The 16,548-nt window shown below is 58.5% G+C and overlaps 1 protein-coding gene across 1 annotated transcript in view; it reads left to right on the top strand.

Moving 5' to 3' along the window:
• Positions 1-16,548, top strand: part of LOC143171652 (scavenger receptor cysteine-rich type 1 protein M130-like) — a 77,322-nt gene that overhangs the window by 54,255 nt on the left and 6,519 nt on the right. Inside the window, 3 exon segments of the mRNA XM_076360693.1 lie at positions 13,799-14,116; positions 15,410-15,718; positions 15,950-16,264. Coding sequence (XP_076216808.1) covers positions 13,799-14,116; positions 15,410-15,718; positions 15,950-16,264 — 942 coding nt within the window.

Raw genomic sequence — 16,548 nt, 5'->3', positions numbered from 1 at the left:
CTCTCAGTAGCACCCCAGTGCTCCCAGTGCCACTCCCTGGCTCACCCAGTGCTCCCAGTGCTGCCCCACTGCTCCCAGTGTGCTTCCTGGCTCCCCCTAGTGCACCCAGTGCCATCCCAGTGCTCCCAGTGTGGCTCCCTCACTCTCCCCAGTGTTCCCAGTCCCGCTCCAGTGCTCCCAGTGCGGCTCCCTGCTGCTCCCCAGTGCTATCCCAGTGATCCCAGTGCCATCTCATTGCTCCCAGTGCTGCTCCCTGGCTCCCCCAGTGCACCAGTGCCGTCCCAGTGCTCCCAATGAGGATCCGTGGCCGCCCAAGTGCTCCCAGTGCTCCCAGTGCTGCTACCTGGCTCCCTCAGTGCTCACAGTGCCATACCAGTCCTCCCAGTGTGGGTACCTGGCTCCCCACAGTGCTCCTAGTCGCACCCCAGTGCTCCCAGTGGCGCCTCAGTGGTCCCCGGTCGGCTCGCTGGCTCCCCCCAGTGCTCCCAGTACTGCTCCCTGGCTACCCCCAGTGCTCCCAGTAGCATTCTGGTTCTCCCAGTGCTGTACCAGTGTCCCAATGCCGCTCTGAGACTCACCCCAGTGCTCCTGGTGCCACCCCAGTGCTCCCGACGCGTCTCCCACACTCCCGCTCGTGCTGCCGGTGCTGCCCCAGTGCTCCCAGTGCGACTCCTAGACTTCCCCCAGTGCTCCCATTGCAGCTCCCTGGTTCTCTTCAGTGCTCCCACTGCCATCCCAGTGCTCCCAGTGCGGCTCCCTGGCTCCCCGGCTCCTCGCAGTGCTCCCAGTGCTGCTCCCTGGTTACTGCCAGTGCTCCCAGTGCCAGGACCTTGCTCCCCCCCGTGCTCCTAGTCCCGCCCCAGTGCTACCAGTTTGGCTCCTTCACTCTCCCCAGTAGTCCCAATACCGCTCCCTGGCTCCCCTCAGTGTTCCCAGTGCTGCCCCAGTGCTCCCAGTTCCTTCCCAGTGCTCCCAGTTTGGCTGCCTCACTCTCCCCCGCCTTCCCAGTCCCCCCCCCAGTGCTCCCAGTGCTGCTCACTGGCCCTCCCCTGTGCTCCCAATGCTCCCAGTCTGGTTGCAGACTCTCCCCAGTGCTCTCAGTTCGGCTCACTGGTTACCCCCAGTGCTCCCAGTGCCATGCCAATGCTCCCAGTTCCCTCCCAGTGCTCACAGTTTGGTTTCCTCACTATCCCCCATCTTCCCAGTCCCGCCCCAGTGCTCCCAGTGCTGCTCACTGGCTCCCCCCTGTGCTACCAGTGCCATCCCAGTGGTCCCAGTGCAGCTTCCTGACTCCCCGCAGTGCTTCCAGTGCCACCCCAGTGTTCTCAGTCTGGTCGCAGACTCTCCCCAGTGCTCCCAGTTCGGCTCACTGGCTAACCCCACTGCTCCCAGCGCTGCTCCCTCCCTATCCCCAGTGCTCCCAGTGCCATCCCAATGCTCCCAGTGCGGCTCCCAGACTGCCCTCAGTGCTCCCGATTCCACACCAGGGCTCCCAGTGCCGCCCCAGTGCTCCCAGTTCCCTCCCAGTGCTGTTCCCTGGCTCCCTCCGTGCCTTCCCAGTGCTCCCAGTTCAGCTCCCAGATTCCCCCCAGTGCTCCCAGTGCTGCTACCTGTCTCCCCCCAGTGCTCCTAGTGCGCCACCAGGGCTCCAGTTCAGTTCACTGGCTCCCCCCACTGCTCCCAGGGCTGCTCCCTGGCTACCCCCAGTGCTCCCAGTGCTATCCCAGTGCTCCCAATGCCATCCCAGTCCTCCCAGTGCCATCCCAGTACTCCCAGTGCGGCTTCCTGGCTCCACCCAGTGTTCCCAGAGCTGCTCTGAGACTCCCAACAGTGATCCCAGTGCCCCTGCCCAGTGCTCCCAGTTCAGCTAGCTGGTTCCCCCAGTGCTCCCAGTACCGCTCCCTGGCTAACCCCAGTGCTCCCAGTGTCATCCCAGTGCTCCCAGTGCTGCAGCAATGGTCCCAATGCGGCGCCAAGACTCCCCTCAGTGCTGCCAGAGCCATCCCAGTTCTCCCAGTTTGGTTCCCTGGCTCCCCCCAGTGCTCCCAGTGCCACCCCAGTGCATTAAAACAAAGAGGCCAGCCCCAGAGCTGGCTTAGGGCATGGAGACGACGAGAGATGGCCCAGGGACACACCACGGGCAGCAGCAGTGTTTGCCACATCCAAGTGTCCTCCTCCCAACCCCACAGAGCTGCTCGGCGCTTCCGGAATCTCCTATTTCCCCCAACCTGCTGCTTGTACAGACCAGACGTGGTGGTTCCACTGCATCTCCTGAAAGAAAGCAGGGGAGCAAGAGTGCAGAGGCGAGGGCAGAGAGGTCCCCATGGAGTGGAGTCCTTGGAATTAAATGCCTTTTGCGGAGGTTTCTCACGTCAGGACAGGCCAGGAAAACAGAAGAAATACGGAGTGGGAAGACTCCGGCAGGCAACATCTCAAAGGGGCTGAGCTCTGCCTGCTAGCCAGTTGTACTAGCTCTCTGAACAGCAGTAACATCAGCTCCCGAAGACAGGCAATTTACAGAGCATAGTCTCTTCTCAGCAGATACAAGCATAACCCTGACACCTCGCCTACCCTAAGCAGCACCCTCCTGCGCCACTCCTGGGAGAGGAGCAAGCTCTGGGCCGGGTGGGGGGCTGGAGGGAAGCGGGTGACACTGGCCAGGAGGTGAGGACCAGCTCCCACAGGGGCACAGTGCCCCCAGGGGCCCCAGGCCAGCACAGCCCCAATCCTGCGGCCGTGGTCCTCTAGGGCATGGCCAGGCTGCGCTGCCTCCTTGTGCCACCCCACCTCGGTGGGAGGTGAGAGGTCCCCAGGCACTCCCTGTGCTCTTGGGGTGCTGGGACCTAGAGATCGGGCTGTGGGACGTTCTCTGCTCTGGGAGCAGAACAGGCACTCTGGGTGTCTCGCTCGCATGTGGCTGTCCCTATTGCTGCTCTCAAAAGGCCAGGCAGAAAACCCTCTAGAGGCCAGGACCAACCCCACCTGAACTGCAGTGTCCTGCCCGATTGCCGACAGGTTTTCCTGCCTTCCCAGATTGCCCTGTCCCTGCCACCCCAAGCCCCAAGGAGCAGAGACGGGTAAGGGCTTTGCGGCAAGGATGGAGGGGTGAGGGGGGAAGTTTGCTCATCCAAGGGTTGAAGGTGCTGGGACATGTGGGGCTTCCCCACCCATTGGACTCCATGGCGAAGGGTGAGGGGCAGAGCACAGCTGGAGCCAGAGGAGCACAGCTGGAGCTGGGGCTGCCTGACTCCTCGGGGGATGGAGGGCGGGAAGGGTGTGGGGAGGGATGTCCCTGACTTTCCTGGGAATGCTCTCTGAGACCCCAGCCAGAACTAGGGCCATGCCTCCCCACCACCTCTTGCCTAAACTTCTTCCCTCTCATTACAGCTGCCTCTTGCGACCAACTGGTTCCCAAGGCTGGGCCTGGCCAGAGGAGGGAGGAGACTTGGGCCTGGCCTATTTTGGCTCATCAGGCTGGAGAATGACATCCTGAGCTGCACCACGAGGGCAGGCCTGGAGAGAGGGAGGATACTGGCACAAGGAGCTTGGAGAGATGTTTGAGCTCAAGCTCTCCAGGCAAGCCTAAATGAAGCCCTGCTTCTGGAGACTCTGCTTCCCAGAGCACCATGGGATGGCAGGGGATCCTCTGCTGACACGCTCTCATGGACAGATGTCCCCACCGCAGACATATACAGCTCCTCCAGGGGTGTGCTGCAATAGGAGGCAGAGGCAGGCGCTCGGCAGGAGTTGGGCTTGAGGAATGGTTCCTCTCCCCAAGGTGATATGCCAGCCAAGGAACGTTCTCCAACGGCACTGGACAGACCATGGAGGCAAACTGCAGGTGGCCAGCCTTAGCATTGACCTCAGCATGGGCTGAATCGTAGACCTCCTGGCGCTGAAGTCTCCTTGAGGGATAGCTGCTGCAGGGAACGTGCCTTCCCATGCTTTACCATCAGCACTTCCCAGAGGGACCGTTTCCTCACTGGGCTCTAGTAACACAGTGAGCGCTGAGTGCTGACCAGGGCTGCCCTTCCCCCAGGGCCTCCCTCACCTCCCTGTGCCTCAGGCTGTAGACAAGGGGGTTGTCCAAAGGCAGCATGGTGTAGAAGAAGAAGTCCACTTTGTTGAGCTGCCTCAGCGGGTCTGTTCTCAGGTAGACGAGGATGCGGGTGCCACAAACAACAGTGATGACGGTGAGGTCGGAGGGTGACGTGACCCTGACCAGAAGACCTTTGAAGACCCAGAGGTCACCGATCTGTGCTGTGCTGCAGCGCAGCACAGCCTGACCGTCAGGCCTGAGCTGTCCTGCACGGATCTCCTGGCTGCAGGATAAACTCAGCCACCTCATTGCACCAGAGGAGCCTGCAGGCAGGGCAGGCACCTCAGCTCCCAGGATGCTGCGGGGGAGGGACTACAGTTCCCAGCATGCTGTGGGGCCGCGTCCTCCTTCCTCTTCATCTGGTGAGGGTCATGTACAAATCTTCCCGCTGTCCCTTCATGTCCCTCCCCAGGTCAACTCCAGGTCAGCCTTGGCTTTCCTAGCCCTATCCCTCACCATCAGACAGCACCTCTCGACTTCTCCTGGGTCACCTCCCTCTGTCCCCACCTCTTGTATCTCCCTTTCCGTGCCTGAGCTCAGTGAGGAGCTCCTCACTCATCCATGCCGGGCTCCTGCTGCCTTTCCTTGATTTCCTCCTTGTCGGGAGGGACCTTTCTTGAGCTTGGAGGAGGTGGTCCGTGAATATCAAGTAGCTCTCAGGACCCCTCTTCTTTCCAAGGCCATAGCCCATGGGATTCTTCCAAACAGATCTCTGACAAGGTTGAAATCTGCTGTCCTGGAAGCCAGGGCTGTGGTCCTGCTCTTTGCCCTGCTCCCTCCCCTCTGCATCCTCAACTCCACCATCTCACGGTCACTGCAGCCAAGGCTGCCGCTGACTGTCAAATGCCCAAGCAGTTCTGCCTTGTTCACCAGTGCCAGGTCCAGCAGAGCACCGCTCCTTCTGGGTTCCTCCATCCCCCGTGCCAGGAAATGCCCTCTAGAAATCTCCTAGATTGCTTGAGCCCTGCTGGATTGTCCTTCCAGCAGGTACCAGGGTGGTTCAGGTCCCCCATGAGGACCAGGGCCTGTGAACGTGAGGCTTCTCTCACTTGCCTGAAGAAGGCCTTATCTACATCTTCCTCCTGAACAGGAGGTCTCTAGCAGATACCTGCTAAGACGGCACCCACGTTGGTCTGCCTGCTGATCCTGACCCATAAGCTGGCTCCTGTCCCACCCTGAGCAGGAGGCAAGTCCACCTCCTCGCCTTCCCAGACGGTCCTTCCTGAAGAGCCCGTGTCCCTCCACCGCAGCCCTCCCGCGGTGCCATCTACCCACCACACCTCTGTGGTCCCAGTGTGGTCCCAGCCCAGTAATCACACACAGACTTCTGGCCCTGCTGCTGGTTCTCCACGCTGCGTGCATGAGCGTGCAGGCACTTCAGGGAGGCACGAGCTGTGCTGGTTTCCCGGGAAGAGCGCGAGAGCCTCCTCTGCCGTGCTGCCTGTGTGTTGGGATGTGCAGGAGTGGGGCTGCACGTGTTCGAGCTGTGGGGCAGGTGTGGACTTTATTCCCTCCTGCCCCTAAGAGCAGTTCTGGGATCACACATGGGGTGTGTCTAATCCCTTTAGACGGATCCATCATCAGGCACAGGCCAGTCAGTCCAGCTGGGAACAGCCCCAGAGCTCTTTAGTTTGTATTTAGAGGTGGATCTCGGCAGCTGAGAAGCCTCCCAGCCCCTTGGCTAACAGCCACCGCTCCCGGCACCTTCCCCTCTGCTGCGGTACCAGCATCTAGTGCTAGGGAGGAAGAAAGAGAAGTGTGTGATTGTAAATGAGAAAGCAGAGAAATCCTGCAGGCGTAGCTCAGGCCACCTGTGATGGGATCTGCTTGCAAGGAAGGCTCCAGGTGTCTGGGAAGTGGGAGAGGCCCCTGATGCCCAAGCCCATGAGAAGGTCCCAGGTGCAGCTGATGAGCCTGGGGCTGAGTCAGGTTGGGCCAAGACCTTGAGTGTCCCATATGGGTAGTCCCCCCTCGGGGCAAGGTGTCTTGGCCCAGGACTCTGCAAGGAGCCCTGCATGTCCACAGGGAGAGGTGGGCCCAGAGCTGGGGAGGGAGGGGCTGGCTCCAGGGCCAGGGGCTGCCAGCAGGAAACCTCTAGAGACCAGGGCAAAGGAGTGTGTGAGCCTGGGCTCCCCCCAGACCCCCACAGGGTCACCCCAGGGGTGGAGGAGCTCCCAGCAGGGAATGGGCCAACGCTGTCATGGTTAGTGACAGCTGCCTCCTCCCCTCTTCTGCTCTAGGGCCAGATCCTGCTCTTTGCAGTGCTACTGACTGCTCCCCGCAGGGAGCCCTGCCATGGACACCCAACACACCTTCCAGCCTACAGCGGCAAAGTCTATCAGAGAAGAGCTGGAGAGTTGTAGAGACTCATCAGTGGGAGCAGGGAGGGCAGTTTGGGCCCCGGGTTCCTGCCCAAGTGTCAAACCCTTCTCCCCACACGGCTCCTGTGTGAAAGGTTTCTCTGCCCATGGGAGCTGGGACAGGTGAATGCCCCAGCTGAGGGAGAGGGACCCTGGCTCAACTCCCAGCAGTGCCTGCATTAGGGGAGGGACACAAAATACCCTCTGCCATGGAAATGTGCCCACGTTAGCACCCTCCCAGGCAGGCCCTTCTCCAGGCCAGGGGCTGGATGGCGGCTATGGATTCCAGTCCACGTCTCACAGGGATCCTTTCTCCCTCCCCCTGGCCTCTCCCTCATCTGCCTCCCACAACGCTGAGGGAAAGGTGCCCCCACCAGCCGCTGCTCCCATCCCCCCTGCACCTGCACACAGGTACTGCCCCAACACAAACCGACACTGACACCCCTGGCAAGGCAGGAGGAAGGCAGGGGTGGAGGCAGGAGTGCAGCAAGAGGACGGGGTCCCAGGGCTGCCATGGGGCCTTAATGCCCCTGCCCAGGAAGGAAGGCAGCTCTGGGGCTGTGATAGAAGTGCTCGGGGTCTGCAAGGACCCCCAAGGCAGCAGGAACAGCCCATGGAGACTGGAGTCCTGGCAGAGTCATTGAAGGGGCAATCCCAGGCCCGTGTTCCCCAGCAAGTGGCTCTGTACCCTGTGCCGAGGCAGTGGGGAGGACAGCTGCCTCCTAACCGCTGTGGGAGATGAGCCGTGGGCCGTGATCCCCCCTGTGGCTGGCTGGGGTGTTCAAGGCACCACGGCCACCTTAGGGCTCACTTCTGTGGGGCCAACCCCAACACAGCTCTATTGTGGCCTCTACGCTGTTGGACCAGCATGGCCCAGGAAGGGCCTGGGGGAAAGAGCGACTGGGGAACACTGAGGTGAGGAGATGGGCGCTCCTGCTGGGGTGCATCACGGGACCTTGCAGAGAGCCATTTTTGTTGGAAACTTTTGCTGGCAGGATGGAAATATCGGCAGGAATATTCCCCTGGAACCATGGGCTCTCGCAGCCCCACAGCCTGACCCTGAGCCTGCTGTCCCGAGATGTGCCCTTTGCCCTCCACCATGTCTTTGTGCTCTGCTCCCCCCCAGATCAGCCTCAGGGAGACACCCCGACACCTGGGCAGGCAAGCACCAGCTCTGGCTCAAACCCCCAAAGGCTTTTATTAAGAACAAATATGGAGGCACAGCGTAAAAACAGGGTAATAGAAATAGAGGACATGCCCAGCTGTTTCTGCTGCCCGTGGGAAAAGGGAAACAGTTCCCTGGTGCTCACGGCTCTCCCAGCTGCACAGTCCCCTCCTCCCTCCCGGCTGCACCCAGCTGCACGGCAGGGACGGGCTCTCCTGGTCTGGGCATCAGGGACTGTTGTGCACTGTCTGCTGGTATTGCAACCTTTGTGTCCTCAGGGCGATGCGCCAGAGACACCTCTTCAGCATCGTCATAGCCCATGCTCTCTGGGGACAGGGACCAGGCATCTCCCTCAGCTCCAGGGGCCCCAGCACTTCTCTGGGAGCGCAGGTTTGCCCCTGCAAGCAGCAAGGCAGGCCATTGCACGTTTGCCCCATGGGGTGCCTCTCCTGCTCTGTAGATCTCCAGCCTCCCGTCTCCTCACTGGGAACCCCCACTCAATCCAGTAGCTGCACGGAGACATCACATGCTCCAGCAGTTGCTATGGGACCCCAGTTGCTTCAGTACCTGCCCAGGGACCCCACTCACTCCAGTAGCTGCACTGGGACTCCACTCACTCCAGTAGTTTCACTGGGACACCCATTTGCCTCTAGTAGCTGCACCGAGACCCCACTCACTCCCTTAGCTGACACCACAGCCCAGGGACAGCCACACCCTTGGTCGGACTCCAGTAGCTGGCACCAAATTCCCCCCCCCCCCAGGTCTCACCAGCAGCTGGCACTTCGTCCTTGCAGCACACGCACACACACAGGATAGAGTGAGATTACAGAGAGACAGTTAAGACAAGGTTTTATGAGAAGATATAAGAAGTCATGACAGACTGTGGTGGCCAGGCGCATTTCTCAGCCAGACAAGCACACTGACTGACCATGTTTGACATGCAACTGGCCTCTTTTATACCCTTTGCTGTCTAACCCCTTCTACGTTCCTCCCTCTTGCCCCTTCCCCTGCATGTCCCTCATGGCCTTGCACAGATCTATCGATTCCCCCACCCCTCTCAGACTGGGGTTCCTCTGATTCACAACGTTATCAGTTGAAAAGTCCAGCTGATCCTCTTGGAAGTGGTGCCTGTAGATCCTTGATGGCCCATCAATCACTGTGACTGGCTAGGTTCCTTCCTTGTATGGACTCCATATTTGTTTTGTCAAGGCTGTGTCTCATTGTATTTTGCTTCTGGAGTCCCTTTTTTTCCCCTGAGTTTCCCAATTAACCAGGTCCCTGGTCAGATAAACTTGCTGGAATAAACCCTCTCACCCTCTCACATGCCGTCATCGGTTTGTGTGACTGACCAGCTTTGGTTCCCATCCCTGCCTCCCTTACCATTTGCCGGTCAGGTTTGTGTCCCTGTAAGTTCTTGTTTATGGCTTCCTCCTTTTCCCATTGTTTTATTATCCCTTCCTTCATTGAAACAGGTCCTTGACGAGATACCCTTAAAGGAGCAGCCATTCTCCTTCCACACACCCGTACACAGATGAGAGTAAGACACGCTTTGGCTGGATGTCATGAACGAGAGTAAAATATTGAACATGCTAGCGCATGTGTAGACACTCACACACACACAGAGCGAGGGGTCCTTTTGTGACGGTTTCAGACGGTGACCACAGGTGGTGCTGGGACAGCTGCAGGTTCCCCAGGAGGCGAAGCTCAGACAAACTGCCCCGAGAGCTCAAAGAGGGCCAGTGTTTTATGTCGGTTTAATTACCCATATGTTTTGCGAGACAGTCACTCGCGTGGTCTGGAGACCTGAGGAAACTGGAGGCTTCCACAGCTCTGGAGGCCCAGCTCTGGCTGGGGTGTTTGTACCTCCCCACGTGCCTCCCCCGCGCGTGTTGGGATCCCTGCCCTGGCACACGCCAGGAGCACCAGCACCACTGCTACGGGAGACATGCCCCGACACGTGCCCCACCCACCAGCTTCTGGTGGAAGTCCCGCCCCCTCCCAGCAGCTGCAGGGGCCATTTGCCCTGGACGTCGCTCTCCTCTACCGGTCATGTGCTCTGCTGTGATTGGCTGGCAGGTTTACCCGGAAGTGCATCAGAAGGCCCTTCCCCTACAAACACAGGGGCCGCCATTTTGGTTTGGCCACAATGTTATGACACGGTGCCGCCATTCCATGGCAGTGAGCTGCCATTTTGTTAAAGATCATACTGCTCTGTGATTGGCTAATGGCCATTTCTTGACACTGTCATACCTACGAGCGCTCAGGCAGCCCCGTGATTGGTTGGCAGGACTGGCCGCCTGTCCTGGTGTCCCCGGGGGCACGTCACAAAGGGCCTGTCATTACATAAAGGGCAGCTGCCATTTCTGACATCCTCATTCCCCATGTGTTTTCATCCTGCATTGTGATTGGCTGGCAGCCATTTCTAGATACTGTCATACGGATGTGTTCTCTGGTAGCGCTGTGATTGGCTGCCTGCCTCCCTTGGACCAGGAAGTGCTGAGAGATACAAATATATACATTTATATGCAATATATACATATATAGAAATATACCTATAAAAGGGAGTGTCCAATTATTTTAACAAATGTATTTATTTAAGAATAGATACGTTATTTTTATAGATAGACTTCTATATGTGTGTATATGTGTATACGTTTACATATCTATGAACAAGTATAAAGCTATAGAAGTTAAATTAATATAGCCACAAAAGCATAGGTATGAAATGGATAAAACCTTCTTTAATAAGAGCTAATGGAGTGAACAATTCTAGTTTGAATGTGAATAGAAACAAAAGGAAAAGGCCAGACCTGATCGCATGTTTCAAAAAACTCCAGATGACCGAGTGAAGGGAGAAGTCAGGAGTGGGCTGGGACTTGCCCAGGTCCACCTGAGCCACACCAGCCACACCCAGTACACGGTGTTTATGTCATGTCAAAGGGCAGGGAAAGGGGGGGTGGTGGCTGATGACAATGCATTGAATACTGCAGGACCTGGGCAGGATGCAAATGGTATGGAATAAGGGGTGGAGATTGTCCTGGGTCTGGCTGGGCTGGAGTACATTTGCCTGATAGCAGCCCTTACGGTGCTGTGCTTTGCGCTGGTGGCTGGTGTTGATAACGCACTGATGTTGTGGCTATTGCTGATGAGTGCTGGCATAATGTCAAGGCCTTCTCTGTTTCTCATTCTGACCCCACAGTGAGGAGGCTGGGGATGGGCGAGAGCCTGGGAGGGGACAAAGTCAGGACAGCTGACCCAAACGGACCAAAGAGATATTCCATGCCATATGGCGTCTTGTTCAGCACTAAAACTGGCAGGGGAGTTTCTCCAAAGTAGCCATTGCTTGGAGACTGGCTGGGCATCTTTCTGCTGGTGTGAGTGATTGCTTCTCCATCCCGTGTTTCCTTCCTTTTTTTATTTTTCACCATTTATTAAAGTGTCATTATCTTGACCCATGAGTTTTTCTCTCATTTTGCCCTTCCAGTTGTCTCCCCCATCCTCCTGGGGGGGGAGTGAGCAAGCGATTGGATGAGGTCACTTGTTCCCTTGTACCTCATAGGTGAGGAGATAGCAAATAGGTGGATATGTGGTGATCAGGTCACTGGTGCCTGAGTAGCTGATAGGCAAGAGGGAGACACAGAGCTTTGGCATGTACTTGTGATGTCACTCTTGGCTGAGTAGCTGATAGGCCAGGACCAGGTATAGGTGCTTGTGAGGTCATTGGAGCCTGAGTACGTCAATGGCAAGTACATGGCAAATGGACAGATACCTACTTGTGAGGTTACTCTGGGTTGAATATCTGATAGGCCAGGAACAGGCCTATGGATTGTGTAGGCGCTTCTGAGGTCACTGGTGCCTGAGTAGATGATAGGCCAGGAGCTGGCATATTACTTGTGAATGTCTTTGTGAGGTCATAGGTGCCTGAGTAGCTGGTAGGCCGGGAGAAACATGTCTTGTGTTGGATATTTTGAGGTCACAGGGGCCTGAGAAGCTGGTAGGCCAGGAGTAAGAACTTGTCTCATGTAGGTGTTTGCAACGTCATTTGTGACTGATTAGCTGATAGGCCAGGACAAGGCCTATGGGTTGTGTAGGTGCTTGTGAAGTCACTGCCGCCCTATTATCTGATAGGCCAGGAGCAGGCCCATGGGTGGTGTAGGTTGAGTTGTGTCACTGGTGCCTGAGTAGAGGATAGGCTAGGAGCAGACCAATAGTTTGTGTAGGTGTTTGTGAGGTCATTGGTGCCTGAATACCTGAGAGGCCAGGAACAGGCACATGGCAGGTTTAGATGCTATGACATCACCTGTGGCTGAGTGGCGCATAGGCCAGGAGTATGCACATGGCTTGTGCACGAATTTGTGATTTCACTGGTGCCTGAGTAGCTTTTAGGCAAAGATCAGGCATATGGCTTGTGTGGGTGCTTCTGATGTCATCAAAATAATATTTAGGCCCCATCCAAATATGACTTTTTGGAAGAACCATGGTCAGCAGAAGCCCATACGCAGCACACCCGCACGTGTGACAGTGTAACTCATGAGCACACAGCAGCAGAAGTAGGAGGGTGTGAGGTCATGTAACGGATAGCACCCCGTGGCTGTGGGGCTCGGTGCAGAGCAGCCATGTGCATCAGAGGAGCATCACGGGGGATGGGAATTGCCTGGCCCGTGTCTGCAAGGCTGAAGGAGCAGCCCCTGCAGCCCTGGCTGGAGCAGTCGGGGTGGGGGTGGCTCAGGGGCACCGCAGGGATGTGCCAGGGCACGGTGCCAGGAGGAAACCACAGACTTCCTGCACGGGCGCTGCGGGGGGAGCATGGCGAGGGCTGCGAGGCCACATGGGCTGTGGTTTGTGCACCTGCAGGCTCCAGCTCCCAGTCTGCCTGTGGGGAATAACGGCCCCTTGGTGACAGGCTGAGAGTCAGGGACATGTCTGAGCCTCTGGGCTGCATGTCTGCTGCCAGGGCAGGGACATGTCCCAGCTCCAGCTCCTGCAAGGGACCCACCATGGGGCTTTGCAAGCCAGCACTCCTGGGATGGAGCTCTTGTCCAGGCCAAGGACCTTTCCCAGCTGCTGTTGCCAGCACAGCAGGGTCTGTAGGAGGGGCAGGGGCTGTTTCCTTCCCATCCTCACACAAACCCTCGTGCAGTCCCAGCCCTGTGGTTCCTGTAGCATGGGGATGGCTGGGCACTTGCCTCTTGGGCTCTTGGATGAGCCCAACGTAGGAGATGCTCAGTGCCCCTGGTCCCCACAGCGAGATGCAAGGGGTGACAGATCCATTCCCTGCCCCCCCCCCCCCCAACCCTGTCCTGTGATGATTCCCCACCGCAGTGGCCATGACACCCGAAGCGGAGCCATCCCTCATATATGGTCATGAACGGCGCTGGAGAAGTTCATTGGAGGGCTGGGCTGTGTCGGAGGGGAGATAGCTCCTGATCATGTCTAAAAAGGTGCTGCTGCTTCAATTGGCTCCTCCTGCAGCTGGGTCGGCATCTGCAGAGATATATTACCCTCCCACCGCTGTTGTCCCTGTGAGTCCCCCGGAGCCGTGAGAGGGAGTGAGGTGCAGCAGGGCTGTGCCAGCAGGGCAGGAGGCTCAGGATGGGCACAGAGGGACTCCAGTTCCCTCAGGTGATGTGGCTGCTCCTCTGGGTGCAGCTGTGCAGGGGTAAGTGCCGGTTCCCTTGTCCCACAGCCCAGGGCCAGTGAGTACCAGCGAGGTCATCGGGATACTTCTGAGAACGGGTTTCTTTGCAGGTGCCACTGAGATGAGGGGCAGAAGGTACTCAAGTCAATTGAACTTCTGCCCTTCCCTGTGTCTCTCTGGGTGGGAGAGGCAGCTGTGGGCCTGAGGGCACAGGGCTGTACAGGGGTTTCTGGGATGGTGAGGAGACGGTGCTCTGTGCAGCGCCAGCCACGGTGTGCGGGTGGGCATGGGCAGGAGGTTGTTGAGGTGGGAGGAGGTGCTGCAGGCTGTGGGGTGGTGAATGGCACAGCAGGTCTGCTGCTGGGCACCCCCAGCTCTTTGCAGCCCATGGGGAGAAAAGGAACCCCCACACTGCCCCGGGGACAGCCCAGAAGGGGGAGGACTCCCACTCCAGTGCCTGTGACTCAGCCTGGGCAGGGGGGACCTCCAGACCTGCAGTTTGGGGCTCAGCGCCCTCCTGATGGGTCCCGTGTTGATGTTTGAAGGGGCTGCGGTGGTGAGACTGGAGAATGGTGGCGGACGCTGTGCTGGAAGAGTGGAGGTGAAACACCAGGGCCAGTGGGGGACCGTGTGTGATGACTCCTGGGACATGACCGATGCTGCAGTGGTTTGTAAGCAGCTGAGCTGTGGGTCTGCTGTTAATGCTCCTGTGTACTTTGGGCCAGGATCTGGCCACATTTGGATGGATGAAGTTGGTTGTAATGGCACTGAGTCTGCCCTGTCTGACTGTACACACAAAGGATGGGGTCAAAATGACTGTGTTCACGAAGAGGATGTTGGAGTGACGTGTTCAGGTAAGGGACCAGCCCATTCCTCACCTTTGTGGCCGGGATAGGGGAAGGGACCTGGCTGTGCCCTCAGGGAAACAAGGGGGTACTAGAGGAGGGCCCAGTGTGGCCGGTCACACTGCTGAGCTGGGACTTTCATTCCTGGTTTCCCCGGTCCCTGAGGAAAGCCCAGTGGGAACCTGTCCCTGCCTGACCCCTGATGTGGCTCAGCCCACCCTCAATCGGTGCCTGGGGCTGGGAGATAAATGCCCACCCTGCCCCGCAGTCTCTGTTGGTTCCCAACTTTCTCCTTCTGTTCACGCAGGAGCTATCTGGCAGCACGGAGGACGAGGTCCCCCCATGGCAGAGGCACTGAGAGCAGCTCACGTGGCCACCCACAGCCCCAGGGAAGGGCCCAAGGTGGCCAGGGACTGTTGGGTTGTGTTCCCTGGCAGACATGAGTCCCCCCAAAGCAGAGGGGCTGCTCACAGGGGAGGAGCACTGGGCTTGGGCAGAAGAGCAGGGTGGCGTGGCCACCCCATTCTTCTTCCAGGGTCACCCCATGAGAGCCAGCTCACAGGGAAACTGCCCTGTGCAGGCAGTGCTGACCTGCTGCCCAGCCTCTCCTGTCGGCCCCAGCCCCTGTCTGCCCTGTGCCACGGGGGATTTGCTAGCACTTTCTGGCTCTCCTTGGTGCCTGTCCTTGCCTTGGGAGCTTGTGTCAGTCCAGGGCTGCTCCTCTGCCTACTCTCCTGCCTTCTGCCCAGCTGTTGGCTGGGGCTGTGCATGCCTGGCCGTGTCCTTCTGGCCCTGGCTGAGGACCCCTCCCCGGGTGGGTGTTGGAGCTTGGGGCTGGTGGAGACAGCAACCGCAGGTACACTCATAGAGTGTGTACCCTCTGGGAATGAGGTGCGTTTCTGGTAGCTCCCAGGGGTTCCTCAGCCTGGCACTGAGCTCGGCAGGCAGAGCAGGCTGCAGCAGCCAACAGTGCCTGGGCCAATCTCCCTGGGCTCAAGTGCTCCAAGCGCTGCAAGTGCCTAGGGCCCGTGCCAGGCATCCCAGGGTCTCCAGGACAGCAGCAGTTTTTCTAAGCAGTATCTGTGGCTGTGGGTTTGGAAGAAAAGCCAGCCCATGAGTGCTGTGCTGATGTCTGAGGAGCGGCAGGCAGTCCCTGATGTGTTTGTGCCATCAGCACCCACTGGGAGCTGCTGGGGTGCTTGTGGGACTCTTTGCCCGTGGCCTCCTTGGAGATTAGGTGGGATGCGGTCAGGTAACAGACAGAGGGCTCTGGGAACTCGCAGGGGTCTTTGATTGCTCCAGGATTTGTCCGGCTGGTTGGAGGGAACAGCCCCTGCTCAGGACGCGTGGAGATCCATGATGGAACCCAGTGGAAAACTGTCTGTGACTCAGACTTTGGTCCCAAAGCCGCCAACGTGGTCTGCAGGGAGTTACAGTGTGGCACAGCCCTGTCCGTCCCCAGAGCAGCTCACTTTGGAGAAGGTGTCGGTCCCATGTGGGACAGAGAGTTGCAGTGTGTGGGGAATGAATCCTTCCTCGTGTTCTGCCCCATGGGGTCCCCCAGAGACCAGCCCTGCACCCACACGGACGCCGCTGGTGTCACCTGCACACGTAAGGACTCCTGTTGGGGTGTTAAATGCCAGGGGGTGTGCTGGGGACAGGGGAGCAGGGCAGGGACTGTGCCGTGCCAGGTGTGAGGACAGCAGGGGTGATGTGGTTGTCTGCAGCCCTAAAATCATGCAGAAGGAGGAGGATGGCAGGCTCTCGTCCATTTGGCCTCTCCTCTAGCTCCTGAGGGAGCAAGAGCACAAGTCCGCCCTCTCTCATCCTTCTCTTTCCCAGAGTTCACAGGGTTCCGGCTGGTGAACGGCAGCACGGCATGTGAGGGGAGGGTGGAGGTCCATGTGCTGGGGACCTGGGGCTCTCTCTGTGCCTCCCGCTGGGATCTCTTGGATGCCCACGTTCTCTGTCGTCACCTCGACTGTGGGTTTGCTGAGTCCATTCCCAGAGGAGGGCATTTTGGGAGAGGAACCGGCCCTGTCTGGAAAGACTCATTCCACTGTGATGGGACAGAAGCTCACCTGGGACAGTGCCCAGTGACTGCCTTGGGGGCCTCACCATGCTCCCATGAGAACAGCGCTGCTGTCATTTGCTCAGGTGAGTGCTGGGAAAACACAGGATTAACTTCATTTTCCCCTGGCACGAGAGAGAAATCCAAAGCAGGGGACCCCATTGCAGTGCCAGGCTGCATTTCTCCCTGGAGAAACCCTGGCTTCACCAGAAGCGATCTGGAGGGCTTTGCCTGCTCGGACCAACTGCTCTGCTGTGGGAGAGCTGAGGACTGAACAGGAGCAGTCGTCTCTGCCCCCCGGGTCAGCAGCTCAGGCTCCGGGGCCACTACTAGGCCTGGGCTCCTTTGAACTCCCACTGTGGGATGGGCC

The sequence above is a fragment of the Aptenodytes patagonicus genome, chromosome 29, assembly GCF_965638725.1.
Source record: "Aptenodytes patagonicus chromosome 29, bAptPat1.pri.cur, whole genome shotgun sequence".
Lineage (NCBI taxonomy): Eukaryota > Metazoa > Chordata > Aves > Sphenisciformes > Spheniscidae > Aptenodytes > Aptenodytes patagonicus.
This window is presented reverse-complemented; position numbering and strand designations above follow the sequence as displayed.